Source organism: Eschscholzia californica, unplaced genomic scaffold (assembly GCF_041429995.1).
Source record: "Eschscholzia californica isolate CP2 unplaced genomic scaffold, dmEscCali1.0.p SCAF_4, whole genome shotgun sequence".
Taxonomy (NCBI): Eukaryota; Viridiplantae; Streptophyta; class Magnoliopsida; order Ranunculales; family Papaveraceae; genus Eschscholzia; species Eschscholzia californica.
This window is the reverse complement of record NW_028238461.1, coordinates 43,965,050-43,984,614: the sequence shown is the minus strand read 5'-3', so window position 1 is coordinate 43,984,614 and position 19,565 is coordinate 43,965,050. Positions and strand designations below refer to the sequence as shown.

At 34.6% G+C, this 19,565-nt stretch overlaps 2 protein-coding genes and 1 long non-coding RNA gene across 7 annotated transcripts; all 3 read left to right on the top strand.

The window, feature by feature from the left end:
- Window positions 1-11,491: 11,491 nt before the first annotated feature.
- LOC147544965 (protein FAR1-RELATED SEQUENCE 5-like) lies at window positions 11,492-12,124 on the top strand. The gene has a single exon (XM_086635776.1). It carries the CDS (start codon window positions 11,492-11,494, stop codon window positions 12,122-12,124), a length of 633 nt encoding a protein of 210 aa, XP_086491902.1.
- Window positions 12,125-12,653: 529 nt separating this feature from the next.
- LOC147544964 (protein FAR-RED ELONGATED HYPOCOTYL 3-like) lies at window positions 12,654-13,890 on the top strand. Its single transcript, XM_086635775.1, has 2 exons — window positions 12,654-13,496; window positions 13,828-13,890. The coding sequence occupies exons 1-2, from the start codon at window positions 12,654-12,656 to the stop codon at window positions 13,888-13,890; spliced, it is 906 nt and encodes a 301-aa protein (XP_086491901.1).
- A 2,248-nt stretch (window positions 13,891-16,138) lies between these two features.
- LOC147544963 (uncharacterized) lies at window positions 16,139-18,485 on the top strand. 5 transcript variants are annotated; one of them, XR_015224382.1, is made up of 4 exons: window positions 16,139-16,345; window positions 17,016-17,656; window positions 18,131-18,265; window positions 18,362-18,485. It is a non-coding gene; the product is annotated as an uncharacterized LOC147544963 (long non-coding RNA). The 5 variants fall into 5 exon arrangements; XR_015224385.1 differs by having other exon boundaries at window positions 17,007-17,656; XR_015224384.1 differs by having other exon boundaries at window positions 16,985-17,656.
- Window positions 18,486-19,565: the final 1,080 nt, after the last annotated feature.

Sequence of the window (19,565 nt, the reverse complement as noted above, 5' to 3'; positions counted from 1 at the left end):
CGTTCGAATTTTTGTAGTTTCTAACTACCTCGTGTCCCAAGAAAAAAAAACTAACTTGTGTCACCCGTCGTTAGATCGACCAATCATGATACGTTAAAGAATAAGTTGCTTCTAAAGGCACCGGGCCAAAAGGCTGTTAGCATCCGGAAATTTTATTGTCTCCGGTCAATGGTCATTGACTCGAGTTCTCTATAAGCACCGATTTTTAATGTGGGTGACGTTCACCTTCGTTTGCTTATTCCATCCTCTTCCAAAAACAAAAGGAACTCCAAATAATTTTTCTTCCAAAGCAAAACCTTAGAAAAGCGTGCAACATTCTCCGGCGGCGACAACGACACCTACCGGTGACCATTATTTTTCTTCTAAAACAAAACTCAGTCTAATATACCTGAGAGAGATTGTTCGGTTGATTTCTGTATCTTCTTCTTCTTGGAATCAATCCTTCAACTACCAGTGCTTACGGTTTAATCTAAACAATCAAGGACCAATAGCAACAACATCTCAATTTCATTTTCTATCACCAGAACATCTCACATCACCCCTCCCACTAGTTGTTAGGTGAAAGACTGTATCTTGATTCTCTAGGAAATATATATATATATATATATAACAATGGTGTTTTTTGAGGTGAGCCGTAGATTTATGTCATGGATATTCACGTCCATCCGATATTCATCAAGAATTATTTAATCTAACGACTAAAATTGAATCTCAAACCCACTAAATCAGAGGCTCCTTAATTCTCTCCCACTTTTTTGATAACCAACCACAAAAAACCACTATATCCCACGATTTCTCACTATTAAAAAATAACCACTCACCCACTATTCTCTCCTTCCCACTTTTTTTTTTTTCAGAACTCTCCCTTAACATCCTATAATCTCTCCATGTTCAGAAAATTAGTTACAAACCACCCACTAAATTCTATTCCTTCCCACTTCCTACTTATTTTCACACCAAAATTATGTCATGGCGGAGACACAGGCTATACCCTAGTATATATATATATATATATATAGAGAGATAGAGAGTGATGGGTAATAACACCCACATACGAATATACGATCACATCATATACTTTAAGCTCTCAACAATCGATCCTTCTTTATTTATCAAACTCTTCTAAGGGGATCATGATGTTAGTCAAATATATAAACATAAACAATGAGTTCATGGGATAAACACATGTACCCGCTAATTCTTCCTATGACATAAAAAGACCAAGAGACGTCATGCTCATCACGATAACACTTTATCTTTTAAATGAAAATTGAAGTTCTTGATAGGTTGTGTACCTTTCTCCATGTTGAGTTTAGAGAATAGATTATAACTTCTTCTTTGATTAAAATGAACAAGTATACTCTTTCCTCTTCTCTTCATCAAGTCTATAGAGATGGAAATTCTAACTTGAACTTGTATGAGAAAGAGCATATTTTCCATCCATATCTATCTCCTATTTATACAACAACAAAAGGCATTTCCATCATTGCGTTTTGTCTTGCCTACCATAACTAGTTGTGTTCATATGGGTGTCAAGCATCCCATGTGTCAAGACAACAACTTCATTAGGTGTCTTGTGTCCCTTATATAGGTGTAAAGACAACAAGGCAAGTGCCTATTATGTGTCAAATAACAAGTTCATAAGGTGTCAAGACAACAACACAACAACACAACACAACTTATTCTTGAACAAGATATAGAGTTTTTCCTAAGTCCAATACTTAATTGGCTAATTGAATGTGACATACTATTGGGCTTCTACGTATTAGGCCCATTCGTAAAGTACAAGGCCCAAATTTTACATTCTCCCACTTGGCCCATACAATTGAAATCATATTTTTGGAAGAAATTATCATTGCAAATCGATTAAGGTTCTAAAAAATTATGCGCACATTTAAGAAACTCAATCCGAATCTAGTACACAATAACAAGTAAGTTACTAATGTGAGTCATAGCGGTTATACATCGTAAAGCGACATATTTCCTTCTATGTACCACAACATTAGAATTCTCCTTATACGATCATCATAAGGAGATTAGATACAAAATCATTCGCATAATTGATTTTGTTTCTTATAGCTCGAATGTCTTCCAAGACAGTTTCAGTCTTGCCAAGACTATTCCTGTAACTTTTCAACTCAATTCTATTATGTATACATGAGTAAGCAGGAATAAGGAAACATAATATTATGAGATCTCTATAGTGTTTGTAGAAACTAATATGTTCATTCAATCCATAACGTTACAAAGATAATTAAGACCCATTATGGCAACATGTTCCTTAAATGTCTTAGCTATCAATCCTTTAGTTAATAGATCTGCAACCATAAGCATAGTACTTATATGTTCTACAACCACTGTATGTTACCTGACCTCCTCTTTGACAATAAGATATTTGAGCTCAAGGTGTTTGCTCCCTCGAGAACTAGAATACTTATCATTCTTAGAGAAGAAGACTGCATCACTATTATCACAATAAATTCTCAACGGTCTGGCAATAGAGTCGACGATTCCAAACCCTGAGATAAAATTTCGCAACCATAAAGCATGAATTGTGGCTTCATAACATGCCACAAACTCAGCCTCCATTGTGCACGACGCATAAATACTCTGCTTAATACTTCTCCACGATATAGTTCCTCCGGCTAAGAGAAACACATATGCCGATGTGGATTTTCTACTGTCAGAGCACCTAGCAAAGTCGGAGTCTGAATAACCTATCACTTCCAGATTGTCTGTTCTTCTAAAAATAAACTTATAGTCCTTGGTTCCTTGTAAGTACCGCATCACCTTCTTTGCTACTTTCCAGTGAGCCATTCCTGGTTACTTTGGTAACGACCAAGCATACCCACCACAAAGCTGATGTCAGGACGGGTACAAATCTGCGCATACATAAGACTCCCTATTGCAGAAGCATAAGGAATGTTTTCCATTCCTTTTCTTTCAAATTCATTCTTGGGACATTGCATAAGATTGAATTTGTCACCTTTCTGTATAGGTGTTTCAGTTGGTGAACAATCTTTCATGCCAAATCTTTCTAAAACTCTTTCCATATAACTTTTTGATAGGCCTAAAATAGGTCTATTTCTCCAAGTGTAGGGATCAAGTTATAGTAAAGTTTGTAAATCGAGAAATCGTTCCAAGAGACAAGTAATTTTATCTAAATCTTGAATGAACACCGCCTTTAATAAATTTGATTTAATTTTGACAAACTAAATAGGAAGGGGGTAAGATGAGAAAGAAAAATCTAGGATTTAGAATCCACCATATTAGTTCACTTTTTAACACATATAATTAATCAACTAAGCCTCTTTCTTTATAACTCAAAATTTAATATAATGAACTATATAAATTTCGGGAGGTATTCTTGATAAAAGTATTTCATATTCATGTATTTAAAGACATTAAAACACAATCAAAAGGTTTAATTAATTAAATCACATATCTTAAAAAGATCCATAATAGGTTTCATCATAAACCCTAAATATAAGATTAGCTATTCATTGGATCTAGAGAAATATTCATTAAACTACAATTAAATGGAATTACAAATGGAAAATGAAAACAAATCACCAAAGGAGATCTAGATACATAGCTCCATGTGCCTCCATGTTGATGTTCAATATTAGCTCCAAATGTGTTCAATAATATTACACCAAAGATTCCAAATAGTAGCTTTTTTAGAAGATGATAGAAGAGAAATAGATTTAGAGAAGAAGTTATAGAGAAATTAGAAGTTTAGATGAAGAAATTAGAAGTAGAAAGAAATTAGAAAGAAGAGATGAAGGTGGTAGAGAAAGTAGAAGAAGATGGGTTTTTAGGGTTAGACCTAGAAGAAGAGGGAAAGTATGAGATTACAAATTAGAGAAGAGGGAATACGTTGGAGAAAGAAATAGGTAAGAGGAGGTTGAGAAGGTTTTCAAGTCTAGGGCTTAATGGAGGAGAAAGAGATTTATTTATAGATGGGGTTAGGGTTTTTGTTGGGTTAAATGGTAAAAAGTGGGTAAATGAGGGTTAGTTTTGGAATTTTAGGGATTTAAAATATAAAACCCTAAAAATACACAAGTGTAGTGGCGGCTAGTGTTTGCTGGTTGAATTTTAGATGCTATAGTGCTTCTCGGTTATGTGGTGAAAGATGCGGCAGCAACGGCAGCCATCAGATGGAGAGCGTACGGATCTGGACAGTGTTATGCGAGGGCCACGTGGCCGGGAGCATGAAAACTAAGCATCTTCGGGTGCACGGGATCATAAGTAATGGAGCTGAATCTCGACAGCCGTTAGATCTTGATAACGCGGAAGGTTGCGGCTGAGATTAAAACGTGAGCAAGGGACTAGCGAAACTAGTTGCAGCGCGCCACATTAGATCAGGCCTATAAGGTCCATTTCGCTGCTTAGTGGAAACACGGGAATTGGATAAGACGACCTTCCAGTCTCGACACGTGTCCTTAGGTATACCGCGGGCCAGAATCTTGCCCGACGTGTACCGAATGCTGACCAAATGTTCACCTGACTTTGACTTTACATAATTCCCTCGTCCGAACTCCGAATTGACTTCCGTTTTCTCCTATGGGCTCGTCTTGGGCTATACTTTTCAATCACGAACTGACCTCGGCCAAATTACTAGAATGTCCTTGACTCCAAATGACTAAAATTCCCTTTGTATTTGTTTCTAACCGTTTTTCATACCTAACTCTGCAAAAGACACTTAATCAAGAAAACAAACCATTTTATTGTAATAAAGACCCGAAATGAACTAACTCGACTAAATTAAACGACTCAGATGGGACATTTTCATGACCCATCACTTTTCTGAGACAATCCCAAAATACCTCGTTTTCGATCTCGAAATATATCTATTCCGATAACAAATTTTACCTCATTCATATCTTTCATTTCAAAGTTATTAGAAAGAAGTTTCTTGGTCTCATATAATAAACCAAGATCATTAGTCGCAAGAAGGATATCATCGACATACAAAATCAAATATATAAACTTACTCCCACTGACCTTTTGATATATACATTGAAAAACAATGTTTTCTTTAAATCCGAAGGTCACAATGGTATCATTAAACTTCAGAAACCATTGTCGAGAAGCTTGCTTAAGTCCATATCTTCACTTATTCAATTTACACACCATATGTTCAATCCCTGTTTCAGAGTAGCCCTCTGGTTGCTCCATGTAGACCTCTTTCTCTAAACTCCCATTCAGAAAAGCGGTTTTTACGTCCATTTGGTGAATTGTAATGAGCCACCAATGCCATAATTATTCTAAATGAGTATACAGGCGAAGAAGTATCATGATAATCAATGCCTTCTTTCTGAGTGAAACCTTTTGCTACAAGTCTGGCTTTATAACGTTCATCTTTACCTTTAGAGTCGAGTTTGGTCTTAAAGACCCATTTACACCCGATTTCCTTACATCCTTCAGGTAATTGAACCAAATCCTAGACTTTATTTTGTTTCATTGATTTCAGCTCTTCATTCATTGAATCAATCCATTTAGAAAAATCATTGCTTTCCATTGCATGTGAAAATGAAACTGGATCTTCTTTGTTTGTCCCAATACCATTTTCAAATTCCTAGAGGTATATCAGATAGTTAGAAGAGATAACAGGTTTTCTTATTCTTTGAGACCTGCGTAACTCTACTGGATCATGAACTAATCGGTTATTGACTTGTTGTTCATTATCACCACGATGACAATTATCGATAGGAATCACAACCTTTTCTGAAGATAAGGGTATGGGAACTGTTACGTTTACTTCGTCAATAATTACATTTCGTGATTCAGTACTCCCACTAGTGTCATGATTCTCAAGGAATTTTGCATTGCTAGTTTAAACAATTCTTGTGGTATGGGTAGGCCAATATAATCTATATCCCTTAGATTTTTCAGGATACCCAATAAAGAACCCACTAATGGTTCTGGAATCCAATTTCTTTTCTTGAGGGTTATAGATTCTGGCTTCCGCTGCACAACCCCAAACGCGAAAGTGTCTTAAACTAGGTTTCCTTCCAGTTCACAACTCAAAAGGAATTTTTGGAACTAAATTACTAGGAATTCGGTTTAAAACATACTCAGCAGTTTTAACCCATAACATAATGGGTAAAGTAGAGTTGTTCATCATGCTCCAAGCCATATCCATTAGAGTTCTATTACGCCTTTCAGCTACACCATTCTGCTGAGGTGTTCCTGGCATTGTATACTGTGCACAAATGTCAAGCTTTTCTAGGAGTGCAGCAAACAGACCAGGATGTTGTCCAGATTCGTCATACCTTCCATAATATTCACCACCTCGATGTGATCTGATGATTTTCACCTTTCTGTCTAACTGTCTTTCTACCTCGGTGATAAAAATCTCAACAACATTCACAACTTGAGATTTATCATGTAACAAGTAGAGATATCCATAACGTGAAAAATCATCTATGTAGTTGATAAAATATTTTTCTCCACTAATACATGAAGTAAAGAAAGGTCCACAAATATTAGTATGGATGATCTCAAGAAGTTCTTTGCTCTGATGGGCCTAGAAAGTTTCCTAAATAGGTTACCACCCGCAAGTATATGGGCGTCAAGTAATAGTTCCGGTAAGACCGGTTCGTTCCTCAGAGACTAAGTCAATCTATTCTGACTCCTATAACTAATTTGGATTTACTTCGGTGTAAAATGTTGTGGTGGGAAAAATAATAAATAATTCAAAATGACGGGAAAATAAAGTGTAAAGAGAAGTTTTATATGGAGAAAGTCTAGGGTTTCGGAATCCACCTAAATATGTGTAAACTATTGCCTAATTAGTGACAAATCGATCTTCTATAACTCAAGGAGAGACAAATCTATCATCCTCGGAAAATACAACTTTCTTAGAACAAAATATAATGTTTTGATTTCAAAAATAAATATTCAAGTGATAATCTAACTATTAACTATCAAATCCTAAGCATGAGACATTAAAGACACCTAGTCTAAACATGAATCATCAAAATATAAGTATAGTTAATGAAAGACATATCATGAATTTAAATAAGAAAAATCAATTTATCATTTAAAAGTACTTCGAAGATTTTAGGTATGAGTTGAAAAAGTCAGACATTTACGCGATACTAAGGTTTCATCCTAACCCTAGATTAGATAAATTAGCTACTCATAACTACAGAGATCATACTCATGGTACGAGAGATAAAATAAATAAAATAAGTGAGGGAGAAAAAATTGGAGAAGAAACAACCTTTTTCTCGTAAATTTTCCTTCTGATTTGCAACCAAACAGACCCTATAGGATGTATTTTCCTGCTGTTTTTCCACAATTTTGCCAAACACACCCTCAGGGAAAACGATTTTCTCGTCTTCCCGGAAATGGATTCCCTGTGGGAAAATTATTTTCCTCACCTGGTTTTTCTCTCTCTCTACTGTTTTCTCCTTTTTCTCTCTCTAAACTTTCTTTTTCTCTCTCTAATACAATAATATAACTCTCTATTTCTTTCTCTAACCGAACAGTAAAGAAAGGAGAAGAAAATAAAAATAATGAATTTTATAATTGATTAAATCTCTCTCTCTCTACAAATCAGTAGCCTTCTCTCTGTAGCTCTCTTTTAATCTGACCTTATCTCTCTCACAAAGAGAAGGATTAGAAGAAGAAAAAGAAACAAAAACAGAAAAGATTCAAACTCTCTCTCTCTAGCTCTCGGTTTCTTCTTCAATGGCTGAGCTCCAAACCGAGATGATGATGGTCTCTCTGTTTAAAACCGTGAGGAGAGATCCCCTTCCCTGTTCCCCGCTCTCTGTTCTTATAGCCGACAGAATATATCTCTCTCTCTAAAATAGAGACTAAAGTCTTCTCTGTTTCTCTTTCTAAATCGAATCCTGGTTTAAAATCTTTCTTTTCCAACCGAGCTGTCAAAGAGAATAACCCTCCCCCTCTGTTTCCTTCTTTGATTCAACCAAGTTCCCTCTACAGAAAATCTTCAGCTTTCTCTCTTTCTAGCTTAGTAAGATCAAAGAACATCTCACACTTTCCTTGCTTCTCTATAATTCGAATTTTGAATTCTTTCCATATCTTCTCTGTGATTGACTGCCCATCACATACTCTCTCTAGATTATGTAAACAGCCGAATCCTTCCTCTTAATTTCTCTTCTCTGTTTATCTTCAATTCGATCTCATCAACTTCTCCTTCCCTGTTTATCTTTCTAAGATCTCTTCTTATGATTCTCAATCTTTATTCTTTGTTTTCTAAGGGAGAAAAATATTTATTTCTCTCTCTACTGTATCTAGAAGATAGAGAAAAAATGGGGCCAAAGAAGGAAAGTTTAATCAATCAGAACCACGTGAATCTGGCCTGTCGCGTGGCAGATATAGGTTCTAATGAAGTGCTTCGCGGCCAAGTGAATAATGTTGTGACACTCTATGCCGATATAACCACGTGTCCCTTAACCGATAATGACCGCTAGATCCTTTAGGGCTACGATTCTCACATAGGTTAAGTCTCCACTAATGATCGATTAAGTTCTCTTAGAAAAGTCAACTCTTTCCCTATCTAACACTCACATGGCTAGTGCACAACAACTCCAAGACTCGAAATTCGTTGAAAAACTTTCAGCAAAAGCATAGTACGACCAACTAGACTCTATAACTATTAACAAGCAAAAACAACTAGACTCGCCTTTTCAATCCAAAAATTAAAAATTTTGGACCCTTTTGAATATTTGAAATAAGGACTAAAAATTCAATCCCCTATCCCCAAACTTAAACCGAACATTGTCCTCAATGTTCTGAATTTCCATGGAAATAGGTATTTCCACCGTTTGACACGAAGTATAATTCCATGGCTTTAATTCCCTACGGAATCTATTTCCATGAAATAATCCACTTTTAATTCCTTGCTCCCCCTAGGAATTAGTTTCCGTGGAAAGTCAAAAATCAAAATAAAAATATTTTAATATATTCGGATACTTGAAACCTAATATTTATCGCCATATATGTTCAAAATGACAGTTTTACCCTAGCATTTAGCAACATAAACTTTTACTTACACATTGGGAAAATGACATTTTTATCCTTGTTACCAAATGACATGTTTACTAAGTTGTCAAAATGACATTTTCGCTTTCTATAGCCAAAATTACATTTTTACCCTTTTATAATATCAAATTGACATTTTACCCTTATGTTGTCAAAATGACATTTTTACCGTCGTATAATATCAAAATGACATGTTTACCCTTACGTGGTCTGAATGACATTCTTACTTTTATCTTGTAAAAATGGCAGATCTACTTTTACATTAAAATGACAATTTTACCCTTTTATATTAGTAAAATCTCTTTTTCATCCATACGTTGTCAAATTCACATTGTTATCTTGTTTTGTTCACATCTTGACATTCTTACGCTAAACTTAGCTATTTGACACAAGGTTAAATAATTTTACCACACGGGGATAAAAATACAATTTTGAACACATAAGGGTAAAAATATAATTGAGACAGCATAAAGATGAAAATGTAATGTCGGCAACATAAAAGTAAAAATGTCATTTTGACTACATAAAGAGTAAATAAAAACTCTTAATTGAATATTATATTCGTAGAATTTAGTTGTCAACCAAATAACAGAGTTCGTAATTTCACGAAATAATAAATGATTACCAAACGAAAGAACTCTTATTTCCACGGAATAAATTCCGTGGAAAACTTTCCATGGAATAAATTCCGTGGAAAACTTTCCATGGAATTATTTCTCTGATATCAAACACAACCTAAGAGAATTGTAATTCATTTGGAATGGGTCATATTGAGGAGGCAAGGAATTCATAATGAAGCGAACAAGAAAAGGTTATTCTACATTCATTCCAAGTCCATTTAATCTTGGTGCAATGTTAGTCATCTCAATCAAATGCTCTTGCATTCCTTTTACACCGTCATACTTTATGGTGGTAATTTGAGCCATTAATGTGTCAATCGCTATAATGAAGTCTCTAGCATTATCAATTTGAGAAAAAGATGTTTTTATGTTACTCGCAATAGTCATTTGCACGAACATCATACTAAGTCAGTTCGACTTTTTCCAGACATCAAATTTATTCTTTTCATCAGTGCTACTTGACGCAGTTAGAGTAGCAGGTTTATCAGACATTAAGGCACGATCTAAATCAAGAACACCTAACGTGAACTTGATATGTTCGTTCCATTATGAAAAATTTGATCCGGTAAAGACTGGAACAGACGCAGCTTGCGAGTGAAGAGATATAGGCGCAAATACTGCAAACATAACCAAGTCATAAGCACATAAACTATATATCAAAATTTCTCCTTTAGGATTAAATTAAGACATACATAACATCAATTATCTATATAACAAAACAGGACTTGGTTTGTTGACTGGGACAAAATGAATGCTTGATGACAGAGACAAAATAAATGTTCATTGGTGTGGATTGGACATTGGTAGATCAAAATCCAACGGCTCACTACCCTCCCAATGTCCAACTCATTAAACCAAAGAAAAATGGTCGTCAATGTGTTACAAATCCTTCGCCTTCTCCCGTTCATACTCCTTTTTTTTACAGAAATGATATATGAGGCGAAGAGGTAGGCATACACAATAGCGACCCAATCGGTTGTTGACACGTGGCCTCGTTTTATGTTTCAAGTAGTTGGAATCCCGTGCTTATAATTGTTCAACTTTAGTCCACGAAATAGACTTGTTTCGTGTTAAGTCCCCAGCACATTCCACATTAAATCCCTCCTCGCTTTCTAATCTGAACCGTCCAGTAGGGTGACGGTCCAGATTAGAAATTGGTCAATTCTTCCCCAACGTATCACTGTTGCTTAAACAGTTAAACCCTAAACCTCCCTTCTCTCTCTGACCTATCTCTTTGAAAACCTGACCTAAGGATCAAAAGTGAGGTTTCAATATTTTTCTTTACCAATTTTTTGGAGATTTAGAAAGGTTTTGGATAATTACCTTGTTGGTGAAGTTTAATTTTTGAAGATTCATCCACTCTCAAGTCAACTCAACTCCAATTTCTGGAAAATTTTTGAGGTAAAAACTTCTAATTAAGTTAATATTAATTTTAGTTTGATAATATCTAATTTTAGTTTCATAATATTTTGACTTAGAATTTTTACAATACCAATAAAATCTAGATTATGTTTGATCGCTCATATTTTATTCAACTAATTAAGTCAATATTTAATTTTAGCTTGATAATATGTAGTTTCAGTTTGATAATATTATTGACTTAGGATTTTTACAATACCAATAAAGCATAGATTATGTTTGATTGCTCATAGTTTATTCAACTAATTAAGTCAATATTTAATTTTAGTTTGATAATATCTAGTTTTAGTTTTATTGGGTCAACCTTTATTTGTCGTATAATTGTTATCTATTTGAATTGCACTCACTTGCATTTGTCGTCAGTTATTACTTGAACGTACCTCTTTGTAATATATATTTGTTTACTTTTTAGTAACTACTTATGTGGAGAAATGACTTCAGAAAGTGGATATTTTGAGCGCACTATTGTATCAGAAACAGAAGTAGAAGTACCTAGGTCTGAAATGGAGTTTAATAGTCTTGAAGAGTTGTACAACTATTGTCTTTGTTACGTCAAAAAGGCGGGACATCCAGTGAAAAAGACATCACAGAGAAGAGTAGAAGGAATTTTAAGATATGTTAAAATAGCATGTGCTAAGGGGGGAAAGTATATATCGACATCAAATAATCCTCAACCAAGTAGCAAAAGTGGTTGCAAAGCAGGAATTAATGCTAAGTTGCAAGACAACGGGAAATGGGAGACTACTATTGTGAATCTTGAGCATAACCATATCCTTAGTCCAGGAAAAGTTCGTCATTATAGATGCAATAGGAAGATTAACTCGTATGTAGCTAGACAACTCGAAATATGTGATTTGGCTGGGACTAAGACAAGTCGTAGCTTTAGGCAACAAGTGGTGGCAGCCGGTGGACATGAGAATGTCCCATTTACCGAAAGAGATGCAAGAAATTATATTGAAAAGAAGAGAAGGTTACGTCTTGGAGAAGGAGATGTTGTTGCTATTCAACAATATTTTTGGCTATGCAAAGAAAGACCAATGGTTTCATTTTTTCGATGGAAGTAGATCATAAGTCTCGTTTACGTAATGTTTTTTGGGCAGATAGGAGGAGTAGAGAGGCATATAAAGAATTTGGAGATGTTGTGACATTTGACACAACTTATCTAACGAATAAGTATCATCTTCCTTTTGCCCCGTTTGTTGGAGTGAACCATCATGGGCAGTCTATTTTATTGGGTTGTGGGTTGTTGTCTAATGATGATGCGGAATCTTTTTCATGGTTATTTAAGACATGGCTTACTTGTATGGACGAAAGAGCTCCGGGCGGGATTATAACGAATCAAGATGCAGCCATGCAAATTGCTATTCATGATGTATTTCCCAATACAAGACATCGATGGTGTTTGTGGCATGTAATGAAGAAAATACCTGAGAAACTCAAAAGTTATAAAAAGTTCAATGAAATAAGTTAGCTCTTACTCATCTTGTCCATGAAACGCTTAGCACAGAAGAGTTTGAGTATGAGTGGATGCTTACTATACAAGAGAGAAGACGATGGGTACCAATTTTTGTGAAAAATCATTTTTGGGCGGGAATGTCTAGTACTCAACATAGTGAAGGTGTAAATGCCTTTTTCGATGGATACGTTGGTCCGAAAACTACCTTGAAACTTTTTGTCGAACAATACAATATAGCTTTAAGGGATAAAGTCGAAAAAGAGGCAAAAGAAGATTGTAGGTGCTACAATTTAGAAATGCCATGTGTGAGTCCATTTCAAATAGAAAAGCAAATAAGGGAGAAATACACACTTAAAAAATTTGGAGATTTTCAAGAAGAACTAAAAGGAAAAATGGTTTGTGATACGACAAGTTGTAGAGAGTCTGCAAATGTGTACGAATATACTATTTCAGAGGAGAAAGAATTTGGCAAAGACTCGAAAACTTATTCGTATAAAGTCATGTTAGATGTTCAAGAATGTGAAATTCGTTGCAATTGTTTGTTGTTTGAATTTAAAGGAATTTTGTGTCGACATGCACTAACAGTATTATGTAAGAACAAAATTAATGTCATTCCAGATAAGTACATTCTAAGGAGATGGAGGAAAGATGTAACGAGATCATACACAAAGATTAATGTGAACTACGGTCGATGGGATACAACACCTGAAGAAAAAAGATACGAAAAATTGTACCAATCTTTCACCGAAGTGGCTTCTGTTGCAACTGAAAATGAACGAATTACCGAGCAGTTGAACGATTATATCCTAAAATTTAAGCCAATAATAGAGTTCCAAGATAAAGTGGGCAATGATTCTGGTTATACCGTTGACTGTGCAGAAAATGCACGACAAGATATTCTTGATCCGGTATCACGCAAAGCAAAGGGGCGCCCTCGGGAGAACAGATTCAAGAGAAAAAATTACAAATTGAAGAAACGTGTAAGTAAACTACTTCTTTGCTTTCTTACCTCTCTTATTTGTTTATATGTTAACTAAATTTGTTGTTTTCTTTGTTAGTGCACTAGTTCTAAAATGCCGACATCTAGTCCGATTTGTAATATGATTCGTGATCCGATTCCAGTTCCAGGAACGTTCCTGATCCTTTTGATGATTTAACAACTACTCAAGAGAGTCAACCAGGTGGTATTGTTACACAAGAAAATATGATCCTGACACCTCCACAAGAAATGGTAATTCATATCTCCTTATACTTGTTTGATTCATTTAGAAAGTATAGTATATGTATTGATCTTTATCTTATTGTATGCAGTCACATATGAACTTATTAATGGGTGTACATCGTCTCCAAATGTACAACCTTCCAGGGATATAAAATGGAGAATATGACAATTATAGTACATAAACCAACGAGGAGTAAAGGTCTATACTATTTTTTGATTCATTTTGATTTTTTTTTTATGTGAATTTATCGGTTGTGTGAATCCTTAATCATTGGTAGTTTATGAGTAGTTTTATTCAATTGTATGTGCACTAAACCGTGCTTATTTGTTTGTTTTGGTGGACAGGAAGATGAACCGGTCGACACAAGTTATAGAAGTGCTTCTTGAAGCTTTGACAGGCTGGTAGTGCTTGAAGCAAAAGTTCATTTGGTTTATCAAGTTTTTTATATTTTTTTTAACTACCTGCAAGAACATCTGGTTTGACAGACTTATTTAGATTATTAATTCCTATGTTTGCTTTAGTGATTGGATTCAGATAATTTAATTTAATATATTTTTGATTTCATGAGTAATGTTTTTGAAATGTTATTGATCTCTATACTCCGACCTTGAGAGGGTCCTTCGATTCAACGAAAGACTTAAAAATAATGTCTAATTTTTTTTTACAGTAACACACTAATACAGGATGGAAGCAACATTAAGTACCAATGAGGAGGACATTTATGATACTAACGGTTAAGAGTTGTTCAGACACACAATTAGTTTTTATTTTTTTTATTTTTTTTGTTGAAACATTAATTACTTATTGGTAATATGAGACTTGGTTACTTCATCTACATAAAAATGTATTACATTGATTTTCATTTGGTTAGGGAGATAGTTTTTTTTTTTTGAAACAGGGTGATAGGTTTTTTTTTTTTTTTCAGGAAATTGGACAGAAAGCCCAATTTTTTGTTTTTTTGTTAAAAAGACAACCTATCTTTTTAACAAGCTAGGGCCCAAATAACTTTTTAAAATGTTCTTGAAGGACATTTTTACAGGCACTTACTTTTTAAGGGTCAAAATTACCCTTAATTAATTGAAAATACCTGGAAACCCAATTTCAAAAATAGGAAGTTGTCTTAACAAATGAAATGGACGAGCTAGGGAACTTGGAGAAAACCGAGCTGAATCTCGAGGGTTTGAAATCGATTTTTTCTATAAGATAGGTTGACCCAATTTAGGTTTTGGTGATTTAATCTATTTGGTTGTTGTTTGAAGATGATTTAAAAGGTTTTGAGTTAGTTTTTGGTGAAGAATTCTATAGAGAGAAAGTTTCAATTTCATCCATAATTTGCTAGGGTTTCAAAAGTTTTATATACTTTCATTAGAAGGAGGATCTGGTAGAGTTTTAAGGTATAATCTAACTTCTTCATTGCTTTAGTTTCATTGAACAATATATTATGAGTTATGAAAGATAATCATGAGTTTTGAATGACAAGTTGTGGAAGTATAGTTGATGCAAGGAATGTGTTTGATAAAATGCTTGAAAGAGATGTTGCTTGGAATGCAATGTTAGTTGGTTATACAAGATTTGGGTTGGTTGAAATAGCTATAAAGTTGTTTGATAAATGTTGCTTGAAAGAGATGTTGCAGTGCAAGGTGTTTGCAAGGCAGTGCATGGTGTTTGCAAGGCTATCTAAGGTGTTTGCAAGGCAGTGCAAGGTGTTTGCAAGGTTATCCAACGTGTTTGCAAAAACCGTGCAAGGTGTTTGCAAGGCTCTGCAAAGTGTTTGCAATGCTATGCAAGGTGGTTTCAAAAATCATGCAAAGTGTTCGCAAGGCTCTGCAAAGTGTTTGCAAGGATCTTCGAGGTGTTTGCAAGGCTTTGCAAGGCAGTGCAAGGTGTTTGCAAGGTATTTTCTTAGACCAGGGTTAGGTTGGTCTTTCTACTGAAATAGAAAATTACATAAATGCCACCAGGGAGGTGAAGCTTAAAAAACTTTGATGAATCTTTTTTAACCAAAATCATAATTTCTTAGGGAGTTTTGGCCAAATTCATTTTTTTTTTTGTGTGATGAAGGAACATGGTGATAGGTTAGAGAGGGAAGGGAGGTTATCATTATCAACAGTGCGGTTTTTGGGGGGAAAGGCTTTGGGGGAGGATTGACCAATTTCTAATCTGGACCGTCGCCCTATTGGACGGTTCAGATTAGAAAGAGAAGAGGGATTTAAATGTGGAATGTGCTGGGGATTTAACACGAAACAAGTCTGTTTCGTGGACTAAAGTTGAACAATTATAAGCACGGGATTCCAACTACGTAAAACGAAGCCACGTGTCGACAACCGATTGAGTCGCTATTGTGTATGCCTACCCCTTCGCCTCATATAGCATTTCTGTTTTTTTTTAACCTCCTCATCTTCTAGGGACATAGCCTAAAACTTACCATTTCTTCATCTTTTCTTCTTCTTCCATCTCATCATTGTCAAAATTGCATTCTTAATAAAAAATCAATTAGAGTGAGAAAAGACATAACAACATAACACAAAGAGGGATTCTTTATCTCGATCAAACCCCATTTTCTTCTCTTCTGAAAGGATTTTTAGGGTTTCAATTAATTAGCACAGGTATCGGATCGATTTTTCAATTTTCTTCAGTTTGATTTTCGTTTCTTGGATCTATTTTCTTTTTGCTTTCATTGTTCTTACTTGAATGAAAATTGTTGTATTTCGATTATAATCTATGTATTTGAGTTTAAATTTGTTGTTATTAGAGATAATTAGGCTTTGGATGAATATGTATCTAAACCCTTAATATTTCCTTCTCGGGCTGATTTTCCTTTCGCGATAGTTGGTTCATTCACTCTTTCTATTTTTGTTGTTCAATGCAAATGTTATATATGATGGGTTTGTTACACTTATTTCTTCTAATTTGTTGTGTATTTGAAATTTGAATTGATTGATACGAGGAAGACGTGATAGGGGATCGTCCAATATGTATTGCCGCTGTGGATTTATCTTGTAAGGTGTAATTAGGGATACTTTTCTGTTTGTCTATGATTTTTATTCTTAGGTTTTTTTTTATGGTGACGAGAATCTATACTTTTATATATGAATTTAGTAGATTTACCCGAAAACGACCACAAGAAGTTCACGAATAGAATATAATTCGTTGATCATTTAATGTTATGGAATGATGAATGTGAATGGTTCATGTTTCCGGGCAACAGTCCAATCTTATCTAATTACTTCTATATACAAATACAGTGGTTCATTAAGTCAAAAGTAGTTGGTGCAGGATGACCTCTGGCTTCCCCCTTCGAGAGGAACTTTGAAGATTAACGTTGATGGCTTTTATCGAGAAGGTGAGGCTTCAGCTAGAGAATATCAAGGTAACATCGTTGGGAGTAAACAATGGAGGTTCCCCCCATTTCTCCGCTCCATACGAGTTGATGGGAATCTGTTAGGGCTCGAGTTGGCTACTGACTTGATTTTAGAAGTTTTTATATTGGAGACTGATTTTAGAGTTTCTGGTAATCTCTTATCCAAGGGTGATTTAGATGCCCCGTGGAGGTCACAAACTAATGTGATAATGCTATGTGGACGGTATAGATCTACCCTAGCAACGCTATCCTACTGCCCAAGGGGTTGTAATGAAGATGCGCATCTTTTGGCCGTTGCGGCTTAGCCTATATATTTTTAGGGTTTGGTTTTTTACCTCAATTTCGGTTAACTTTGTTTCATTGTAGTCCTGCTTTAGTTGTCTTCTTTTATCTTTGGCTCTAAGGTTCTGACAATGTAATATTTTTTTGGTTGAAAGTATTTTCTTCTCAAAAAGTAGCGGGAGACGTATATCACATAGGTTAATTTTTGAACTTGTATGCAGGTTCCGACGATTTTTGAAACTTACTAAGAATGTTATATTAACAACATTAGAAGGTACGCCCATCTTAAAGCAAACGGTAATATGCTATATGTATACTATTGTTGAGTTATATGCGTAGAAAGTTGCACATTTCTTTTAGTTTGGTTAGGGAAGGTTTGGGAAGAATAACAACACTTGCACCAAAATGATTATTTGGGCAATTGGCCTTTATAAGATGCTCAATATGTTTGAATTTCATTTAGGCTTTCTTTACATTGTTGTATTTCGATATATTTTTTTGCTTTTAGCTATGGTTTGCATTTTGCCTTTGTTCATGGTTTTGTGCATCCAATACTCATTTGCGTACAAGGGTAAACCATAAAACAGACGGTGAATCCATCATCCACAGAAGACTTATTGGAAGCTCTCTATTGTTCTTATGGGTTTCAATGGATTAACAAAACTATCTTCTTATTAAATTTTAAAGTCAGTTTCTACATTATCTTAATTAGAAAATTATCTTTTTAATCTTTTTAATGAATTTTCAGGTTGCTATACTTTGTAGTTATGAGTGTTTTTGGATTGGACTAATGGTGTCGGAAAATCAATTACTCACATGTCCTATGAAAATCCAAGATAATTTGAGTTTATAGAACCGTCAGACAAGATCTCTGCGTTTCTTGGTAAGAAAATCCAAAGATAGATTATTCAATTTATCTCAACTCAATCTTTTGATAAGTTGTTGATTATTTCCTCTTTACATGGTTTTTATTTTATAGATGAGAGAAGTATTGATGGTTGAAAATAAACAAAAGTATCAGAAGTGAAGAAGGTGGAAACTGTTACATGATTTTGTCTTTTGAATTTCTTTTTTCGAAGTAGATTATTGTGTTTGTGATTTTTTTTTTTTTTTTTTTTTTTTTTTTTTTTTTTTTTTTTTGTTGAGGTTGTTTGTGATCTTTCTCATTCATCATATGAAGTATCTCTGTAGGTTGTTTTTCAAGCAGGTTTTTGTAACAGTTAGCATGGCAAAAAGCCATAAGTTAATTTTGTAATCCTATTACGTTTCTTCAAGTTTTACCCATTATAAGAACCTTAACTAAATCTTAGATAATTTTGTATCTCTTAACTTGTAATTTCAAGTTCGCAGATGGGCTCATCAATTGCTGCACTTATAATTAGGTTTAAATGTATCTTCGTTAATCTTCTTCGCTTTAACTTGTAAATGACAACTCCTTAATAATTTTATATCTCTTGTAAATGTCACATTTCATTTCAGTTTATAGGTTGTTGTTCTCCATTGTCTCCCAATTTGCGATAATTAGAAAACTTTGCACTAATTTTCTCATTCTAGACCAAAAGTTGGCATCACAAAGTCATTGGTGGTTATATTTCTATGCACAAGTCCCTATAAATTTTATGAGTTGTTCAAATTTTATGAGTTACAGACACAAACATACCTCAAAGTTGTTCTTTCTCTAGAGACAGACGAGTTTCAGAGAATATCGAGAACTTTTCTTTCTTTGTTTTCTACTTTTGTCGGAGTTGTAACTATTTTTTATATCCAATTTGTTTATTTTTTTTTTAAATGTTGGCACCATATGAGTAAATATCATTAGGTTTGGCACTAAAAGTCCATTTCCTATTGGCTTATACTAATTTAACCTTCCCAATATTGACAACACATGTCCATTAACCGCGTTCAGATGACTGTAACACACATTTTATGTCAGTAAGCCATCTTTCTTGATCCCATCTTCAATTGTCTCAACCTTTGTGTTCATATTTGTTCGCCGAACTGGAAAACAAATAATTGAATTTATTCGATCGATTCTCTCCCCTCCCACCGTATTCATGCTACTATCAATTCAACTTTATCTCTCTCTATATTTTCTCATCAAACCATACGGGGAATTGAATTTATTTGATAAATTTTCTCCACTACAACCACACTTATTCTTCCCCTTTCCTCAGTATATTTTT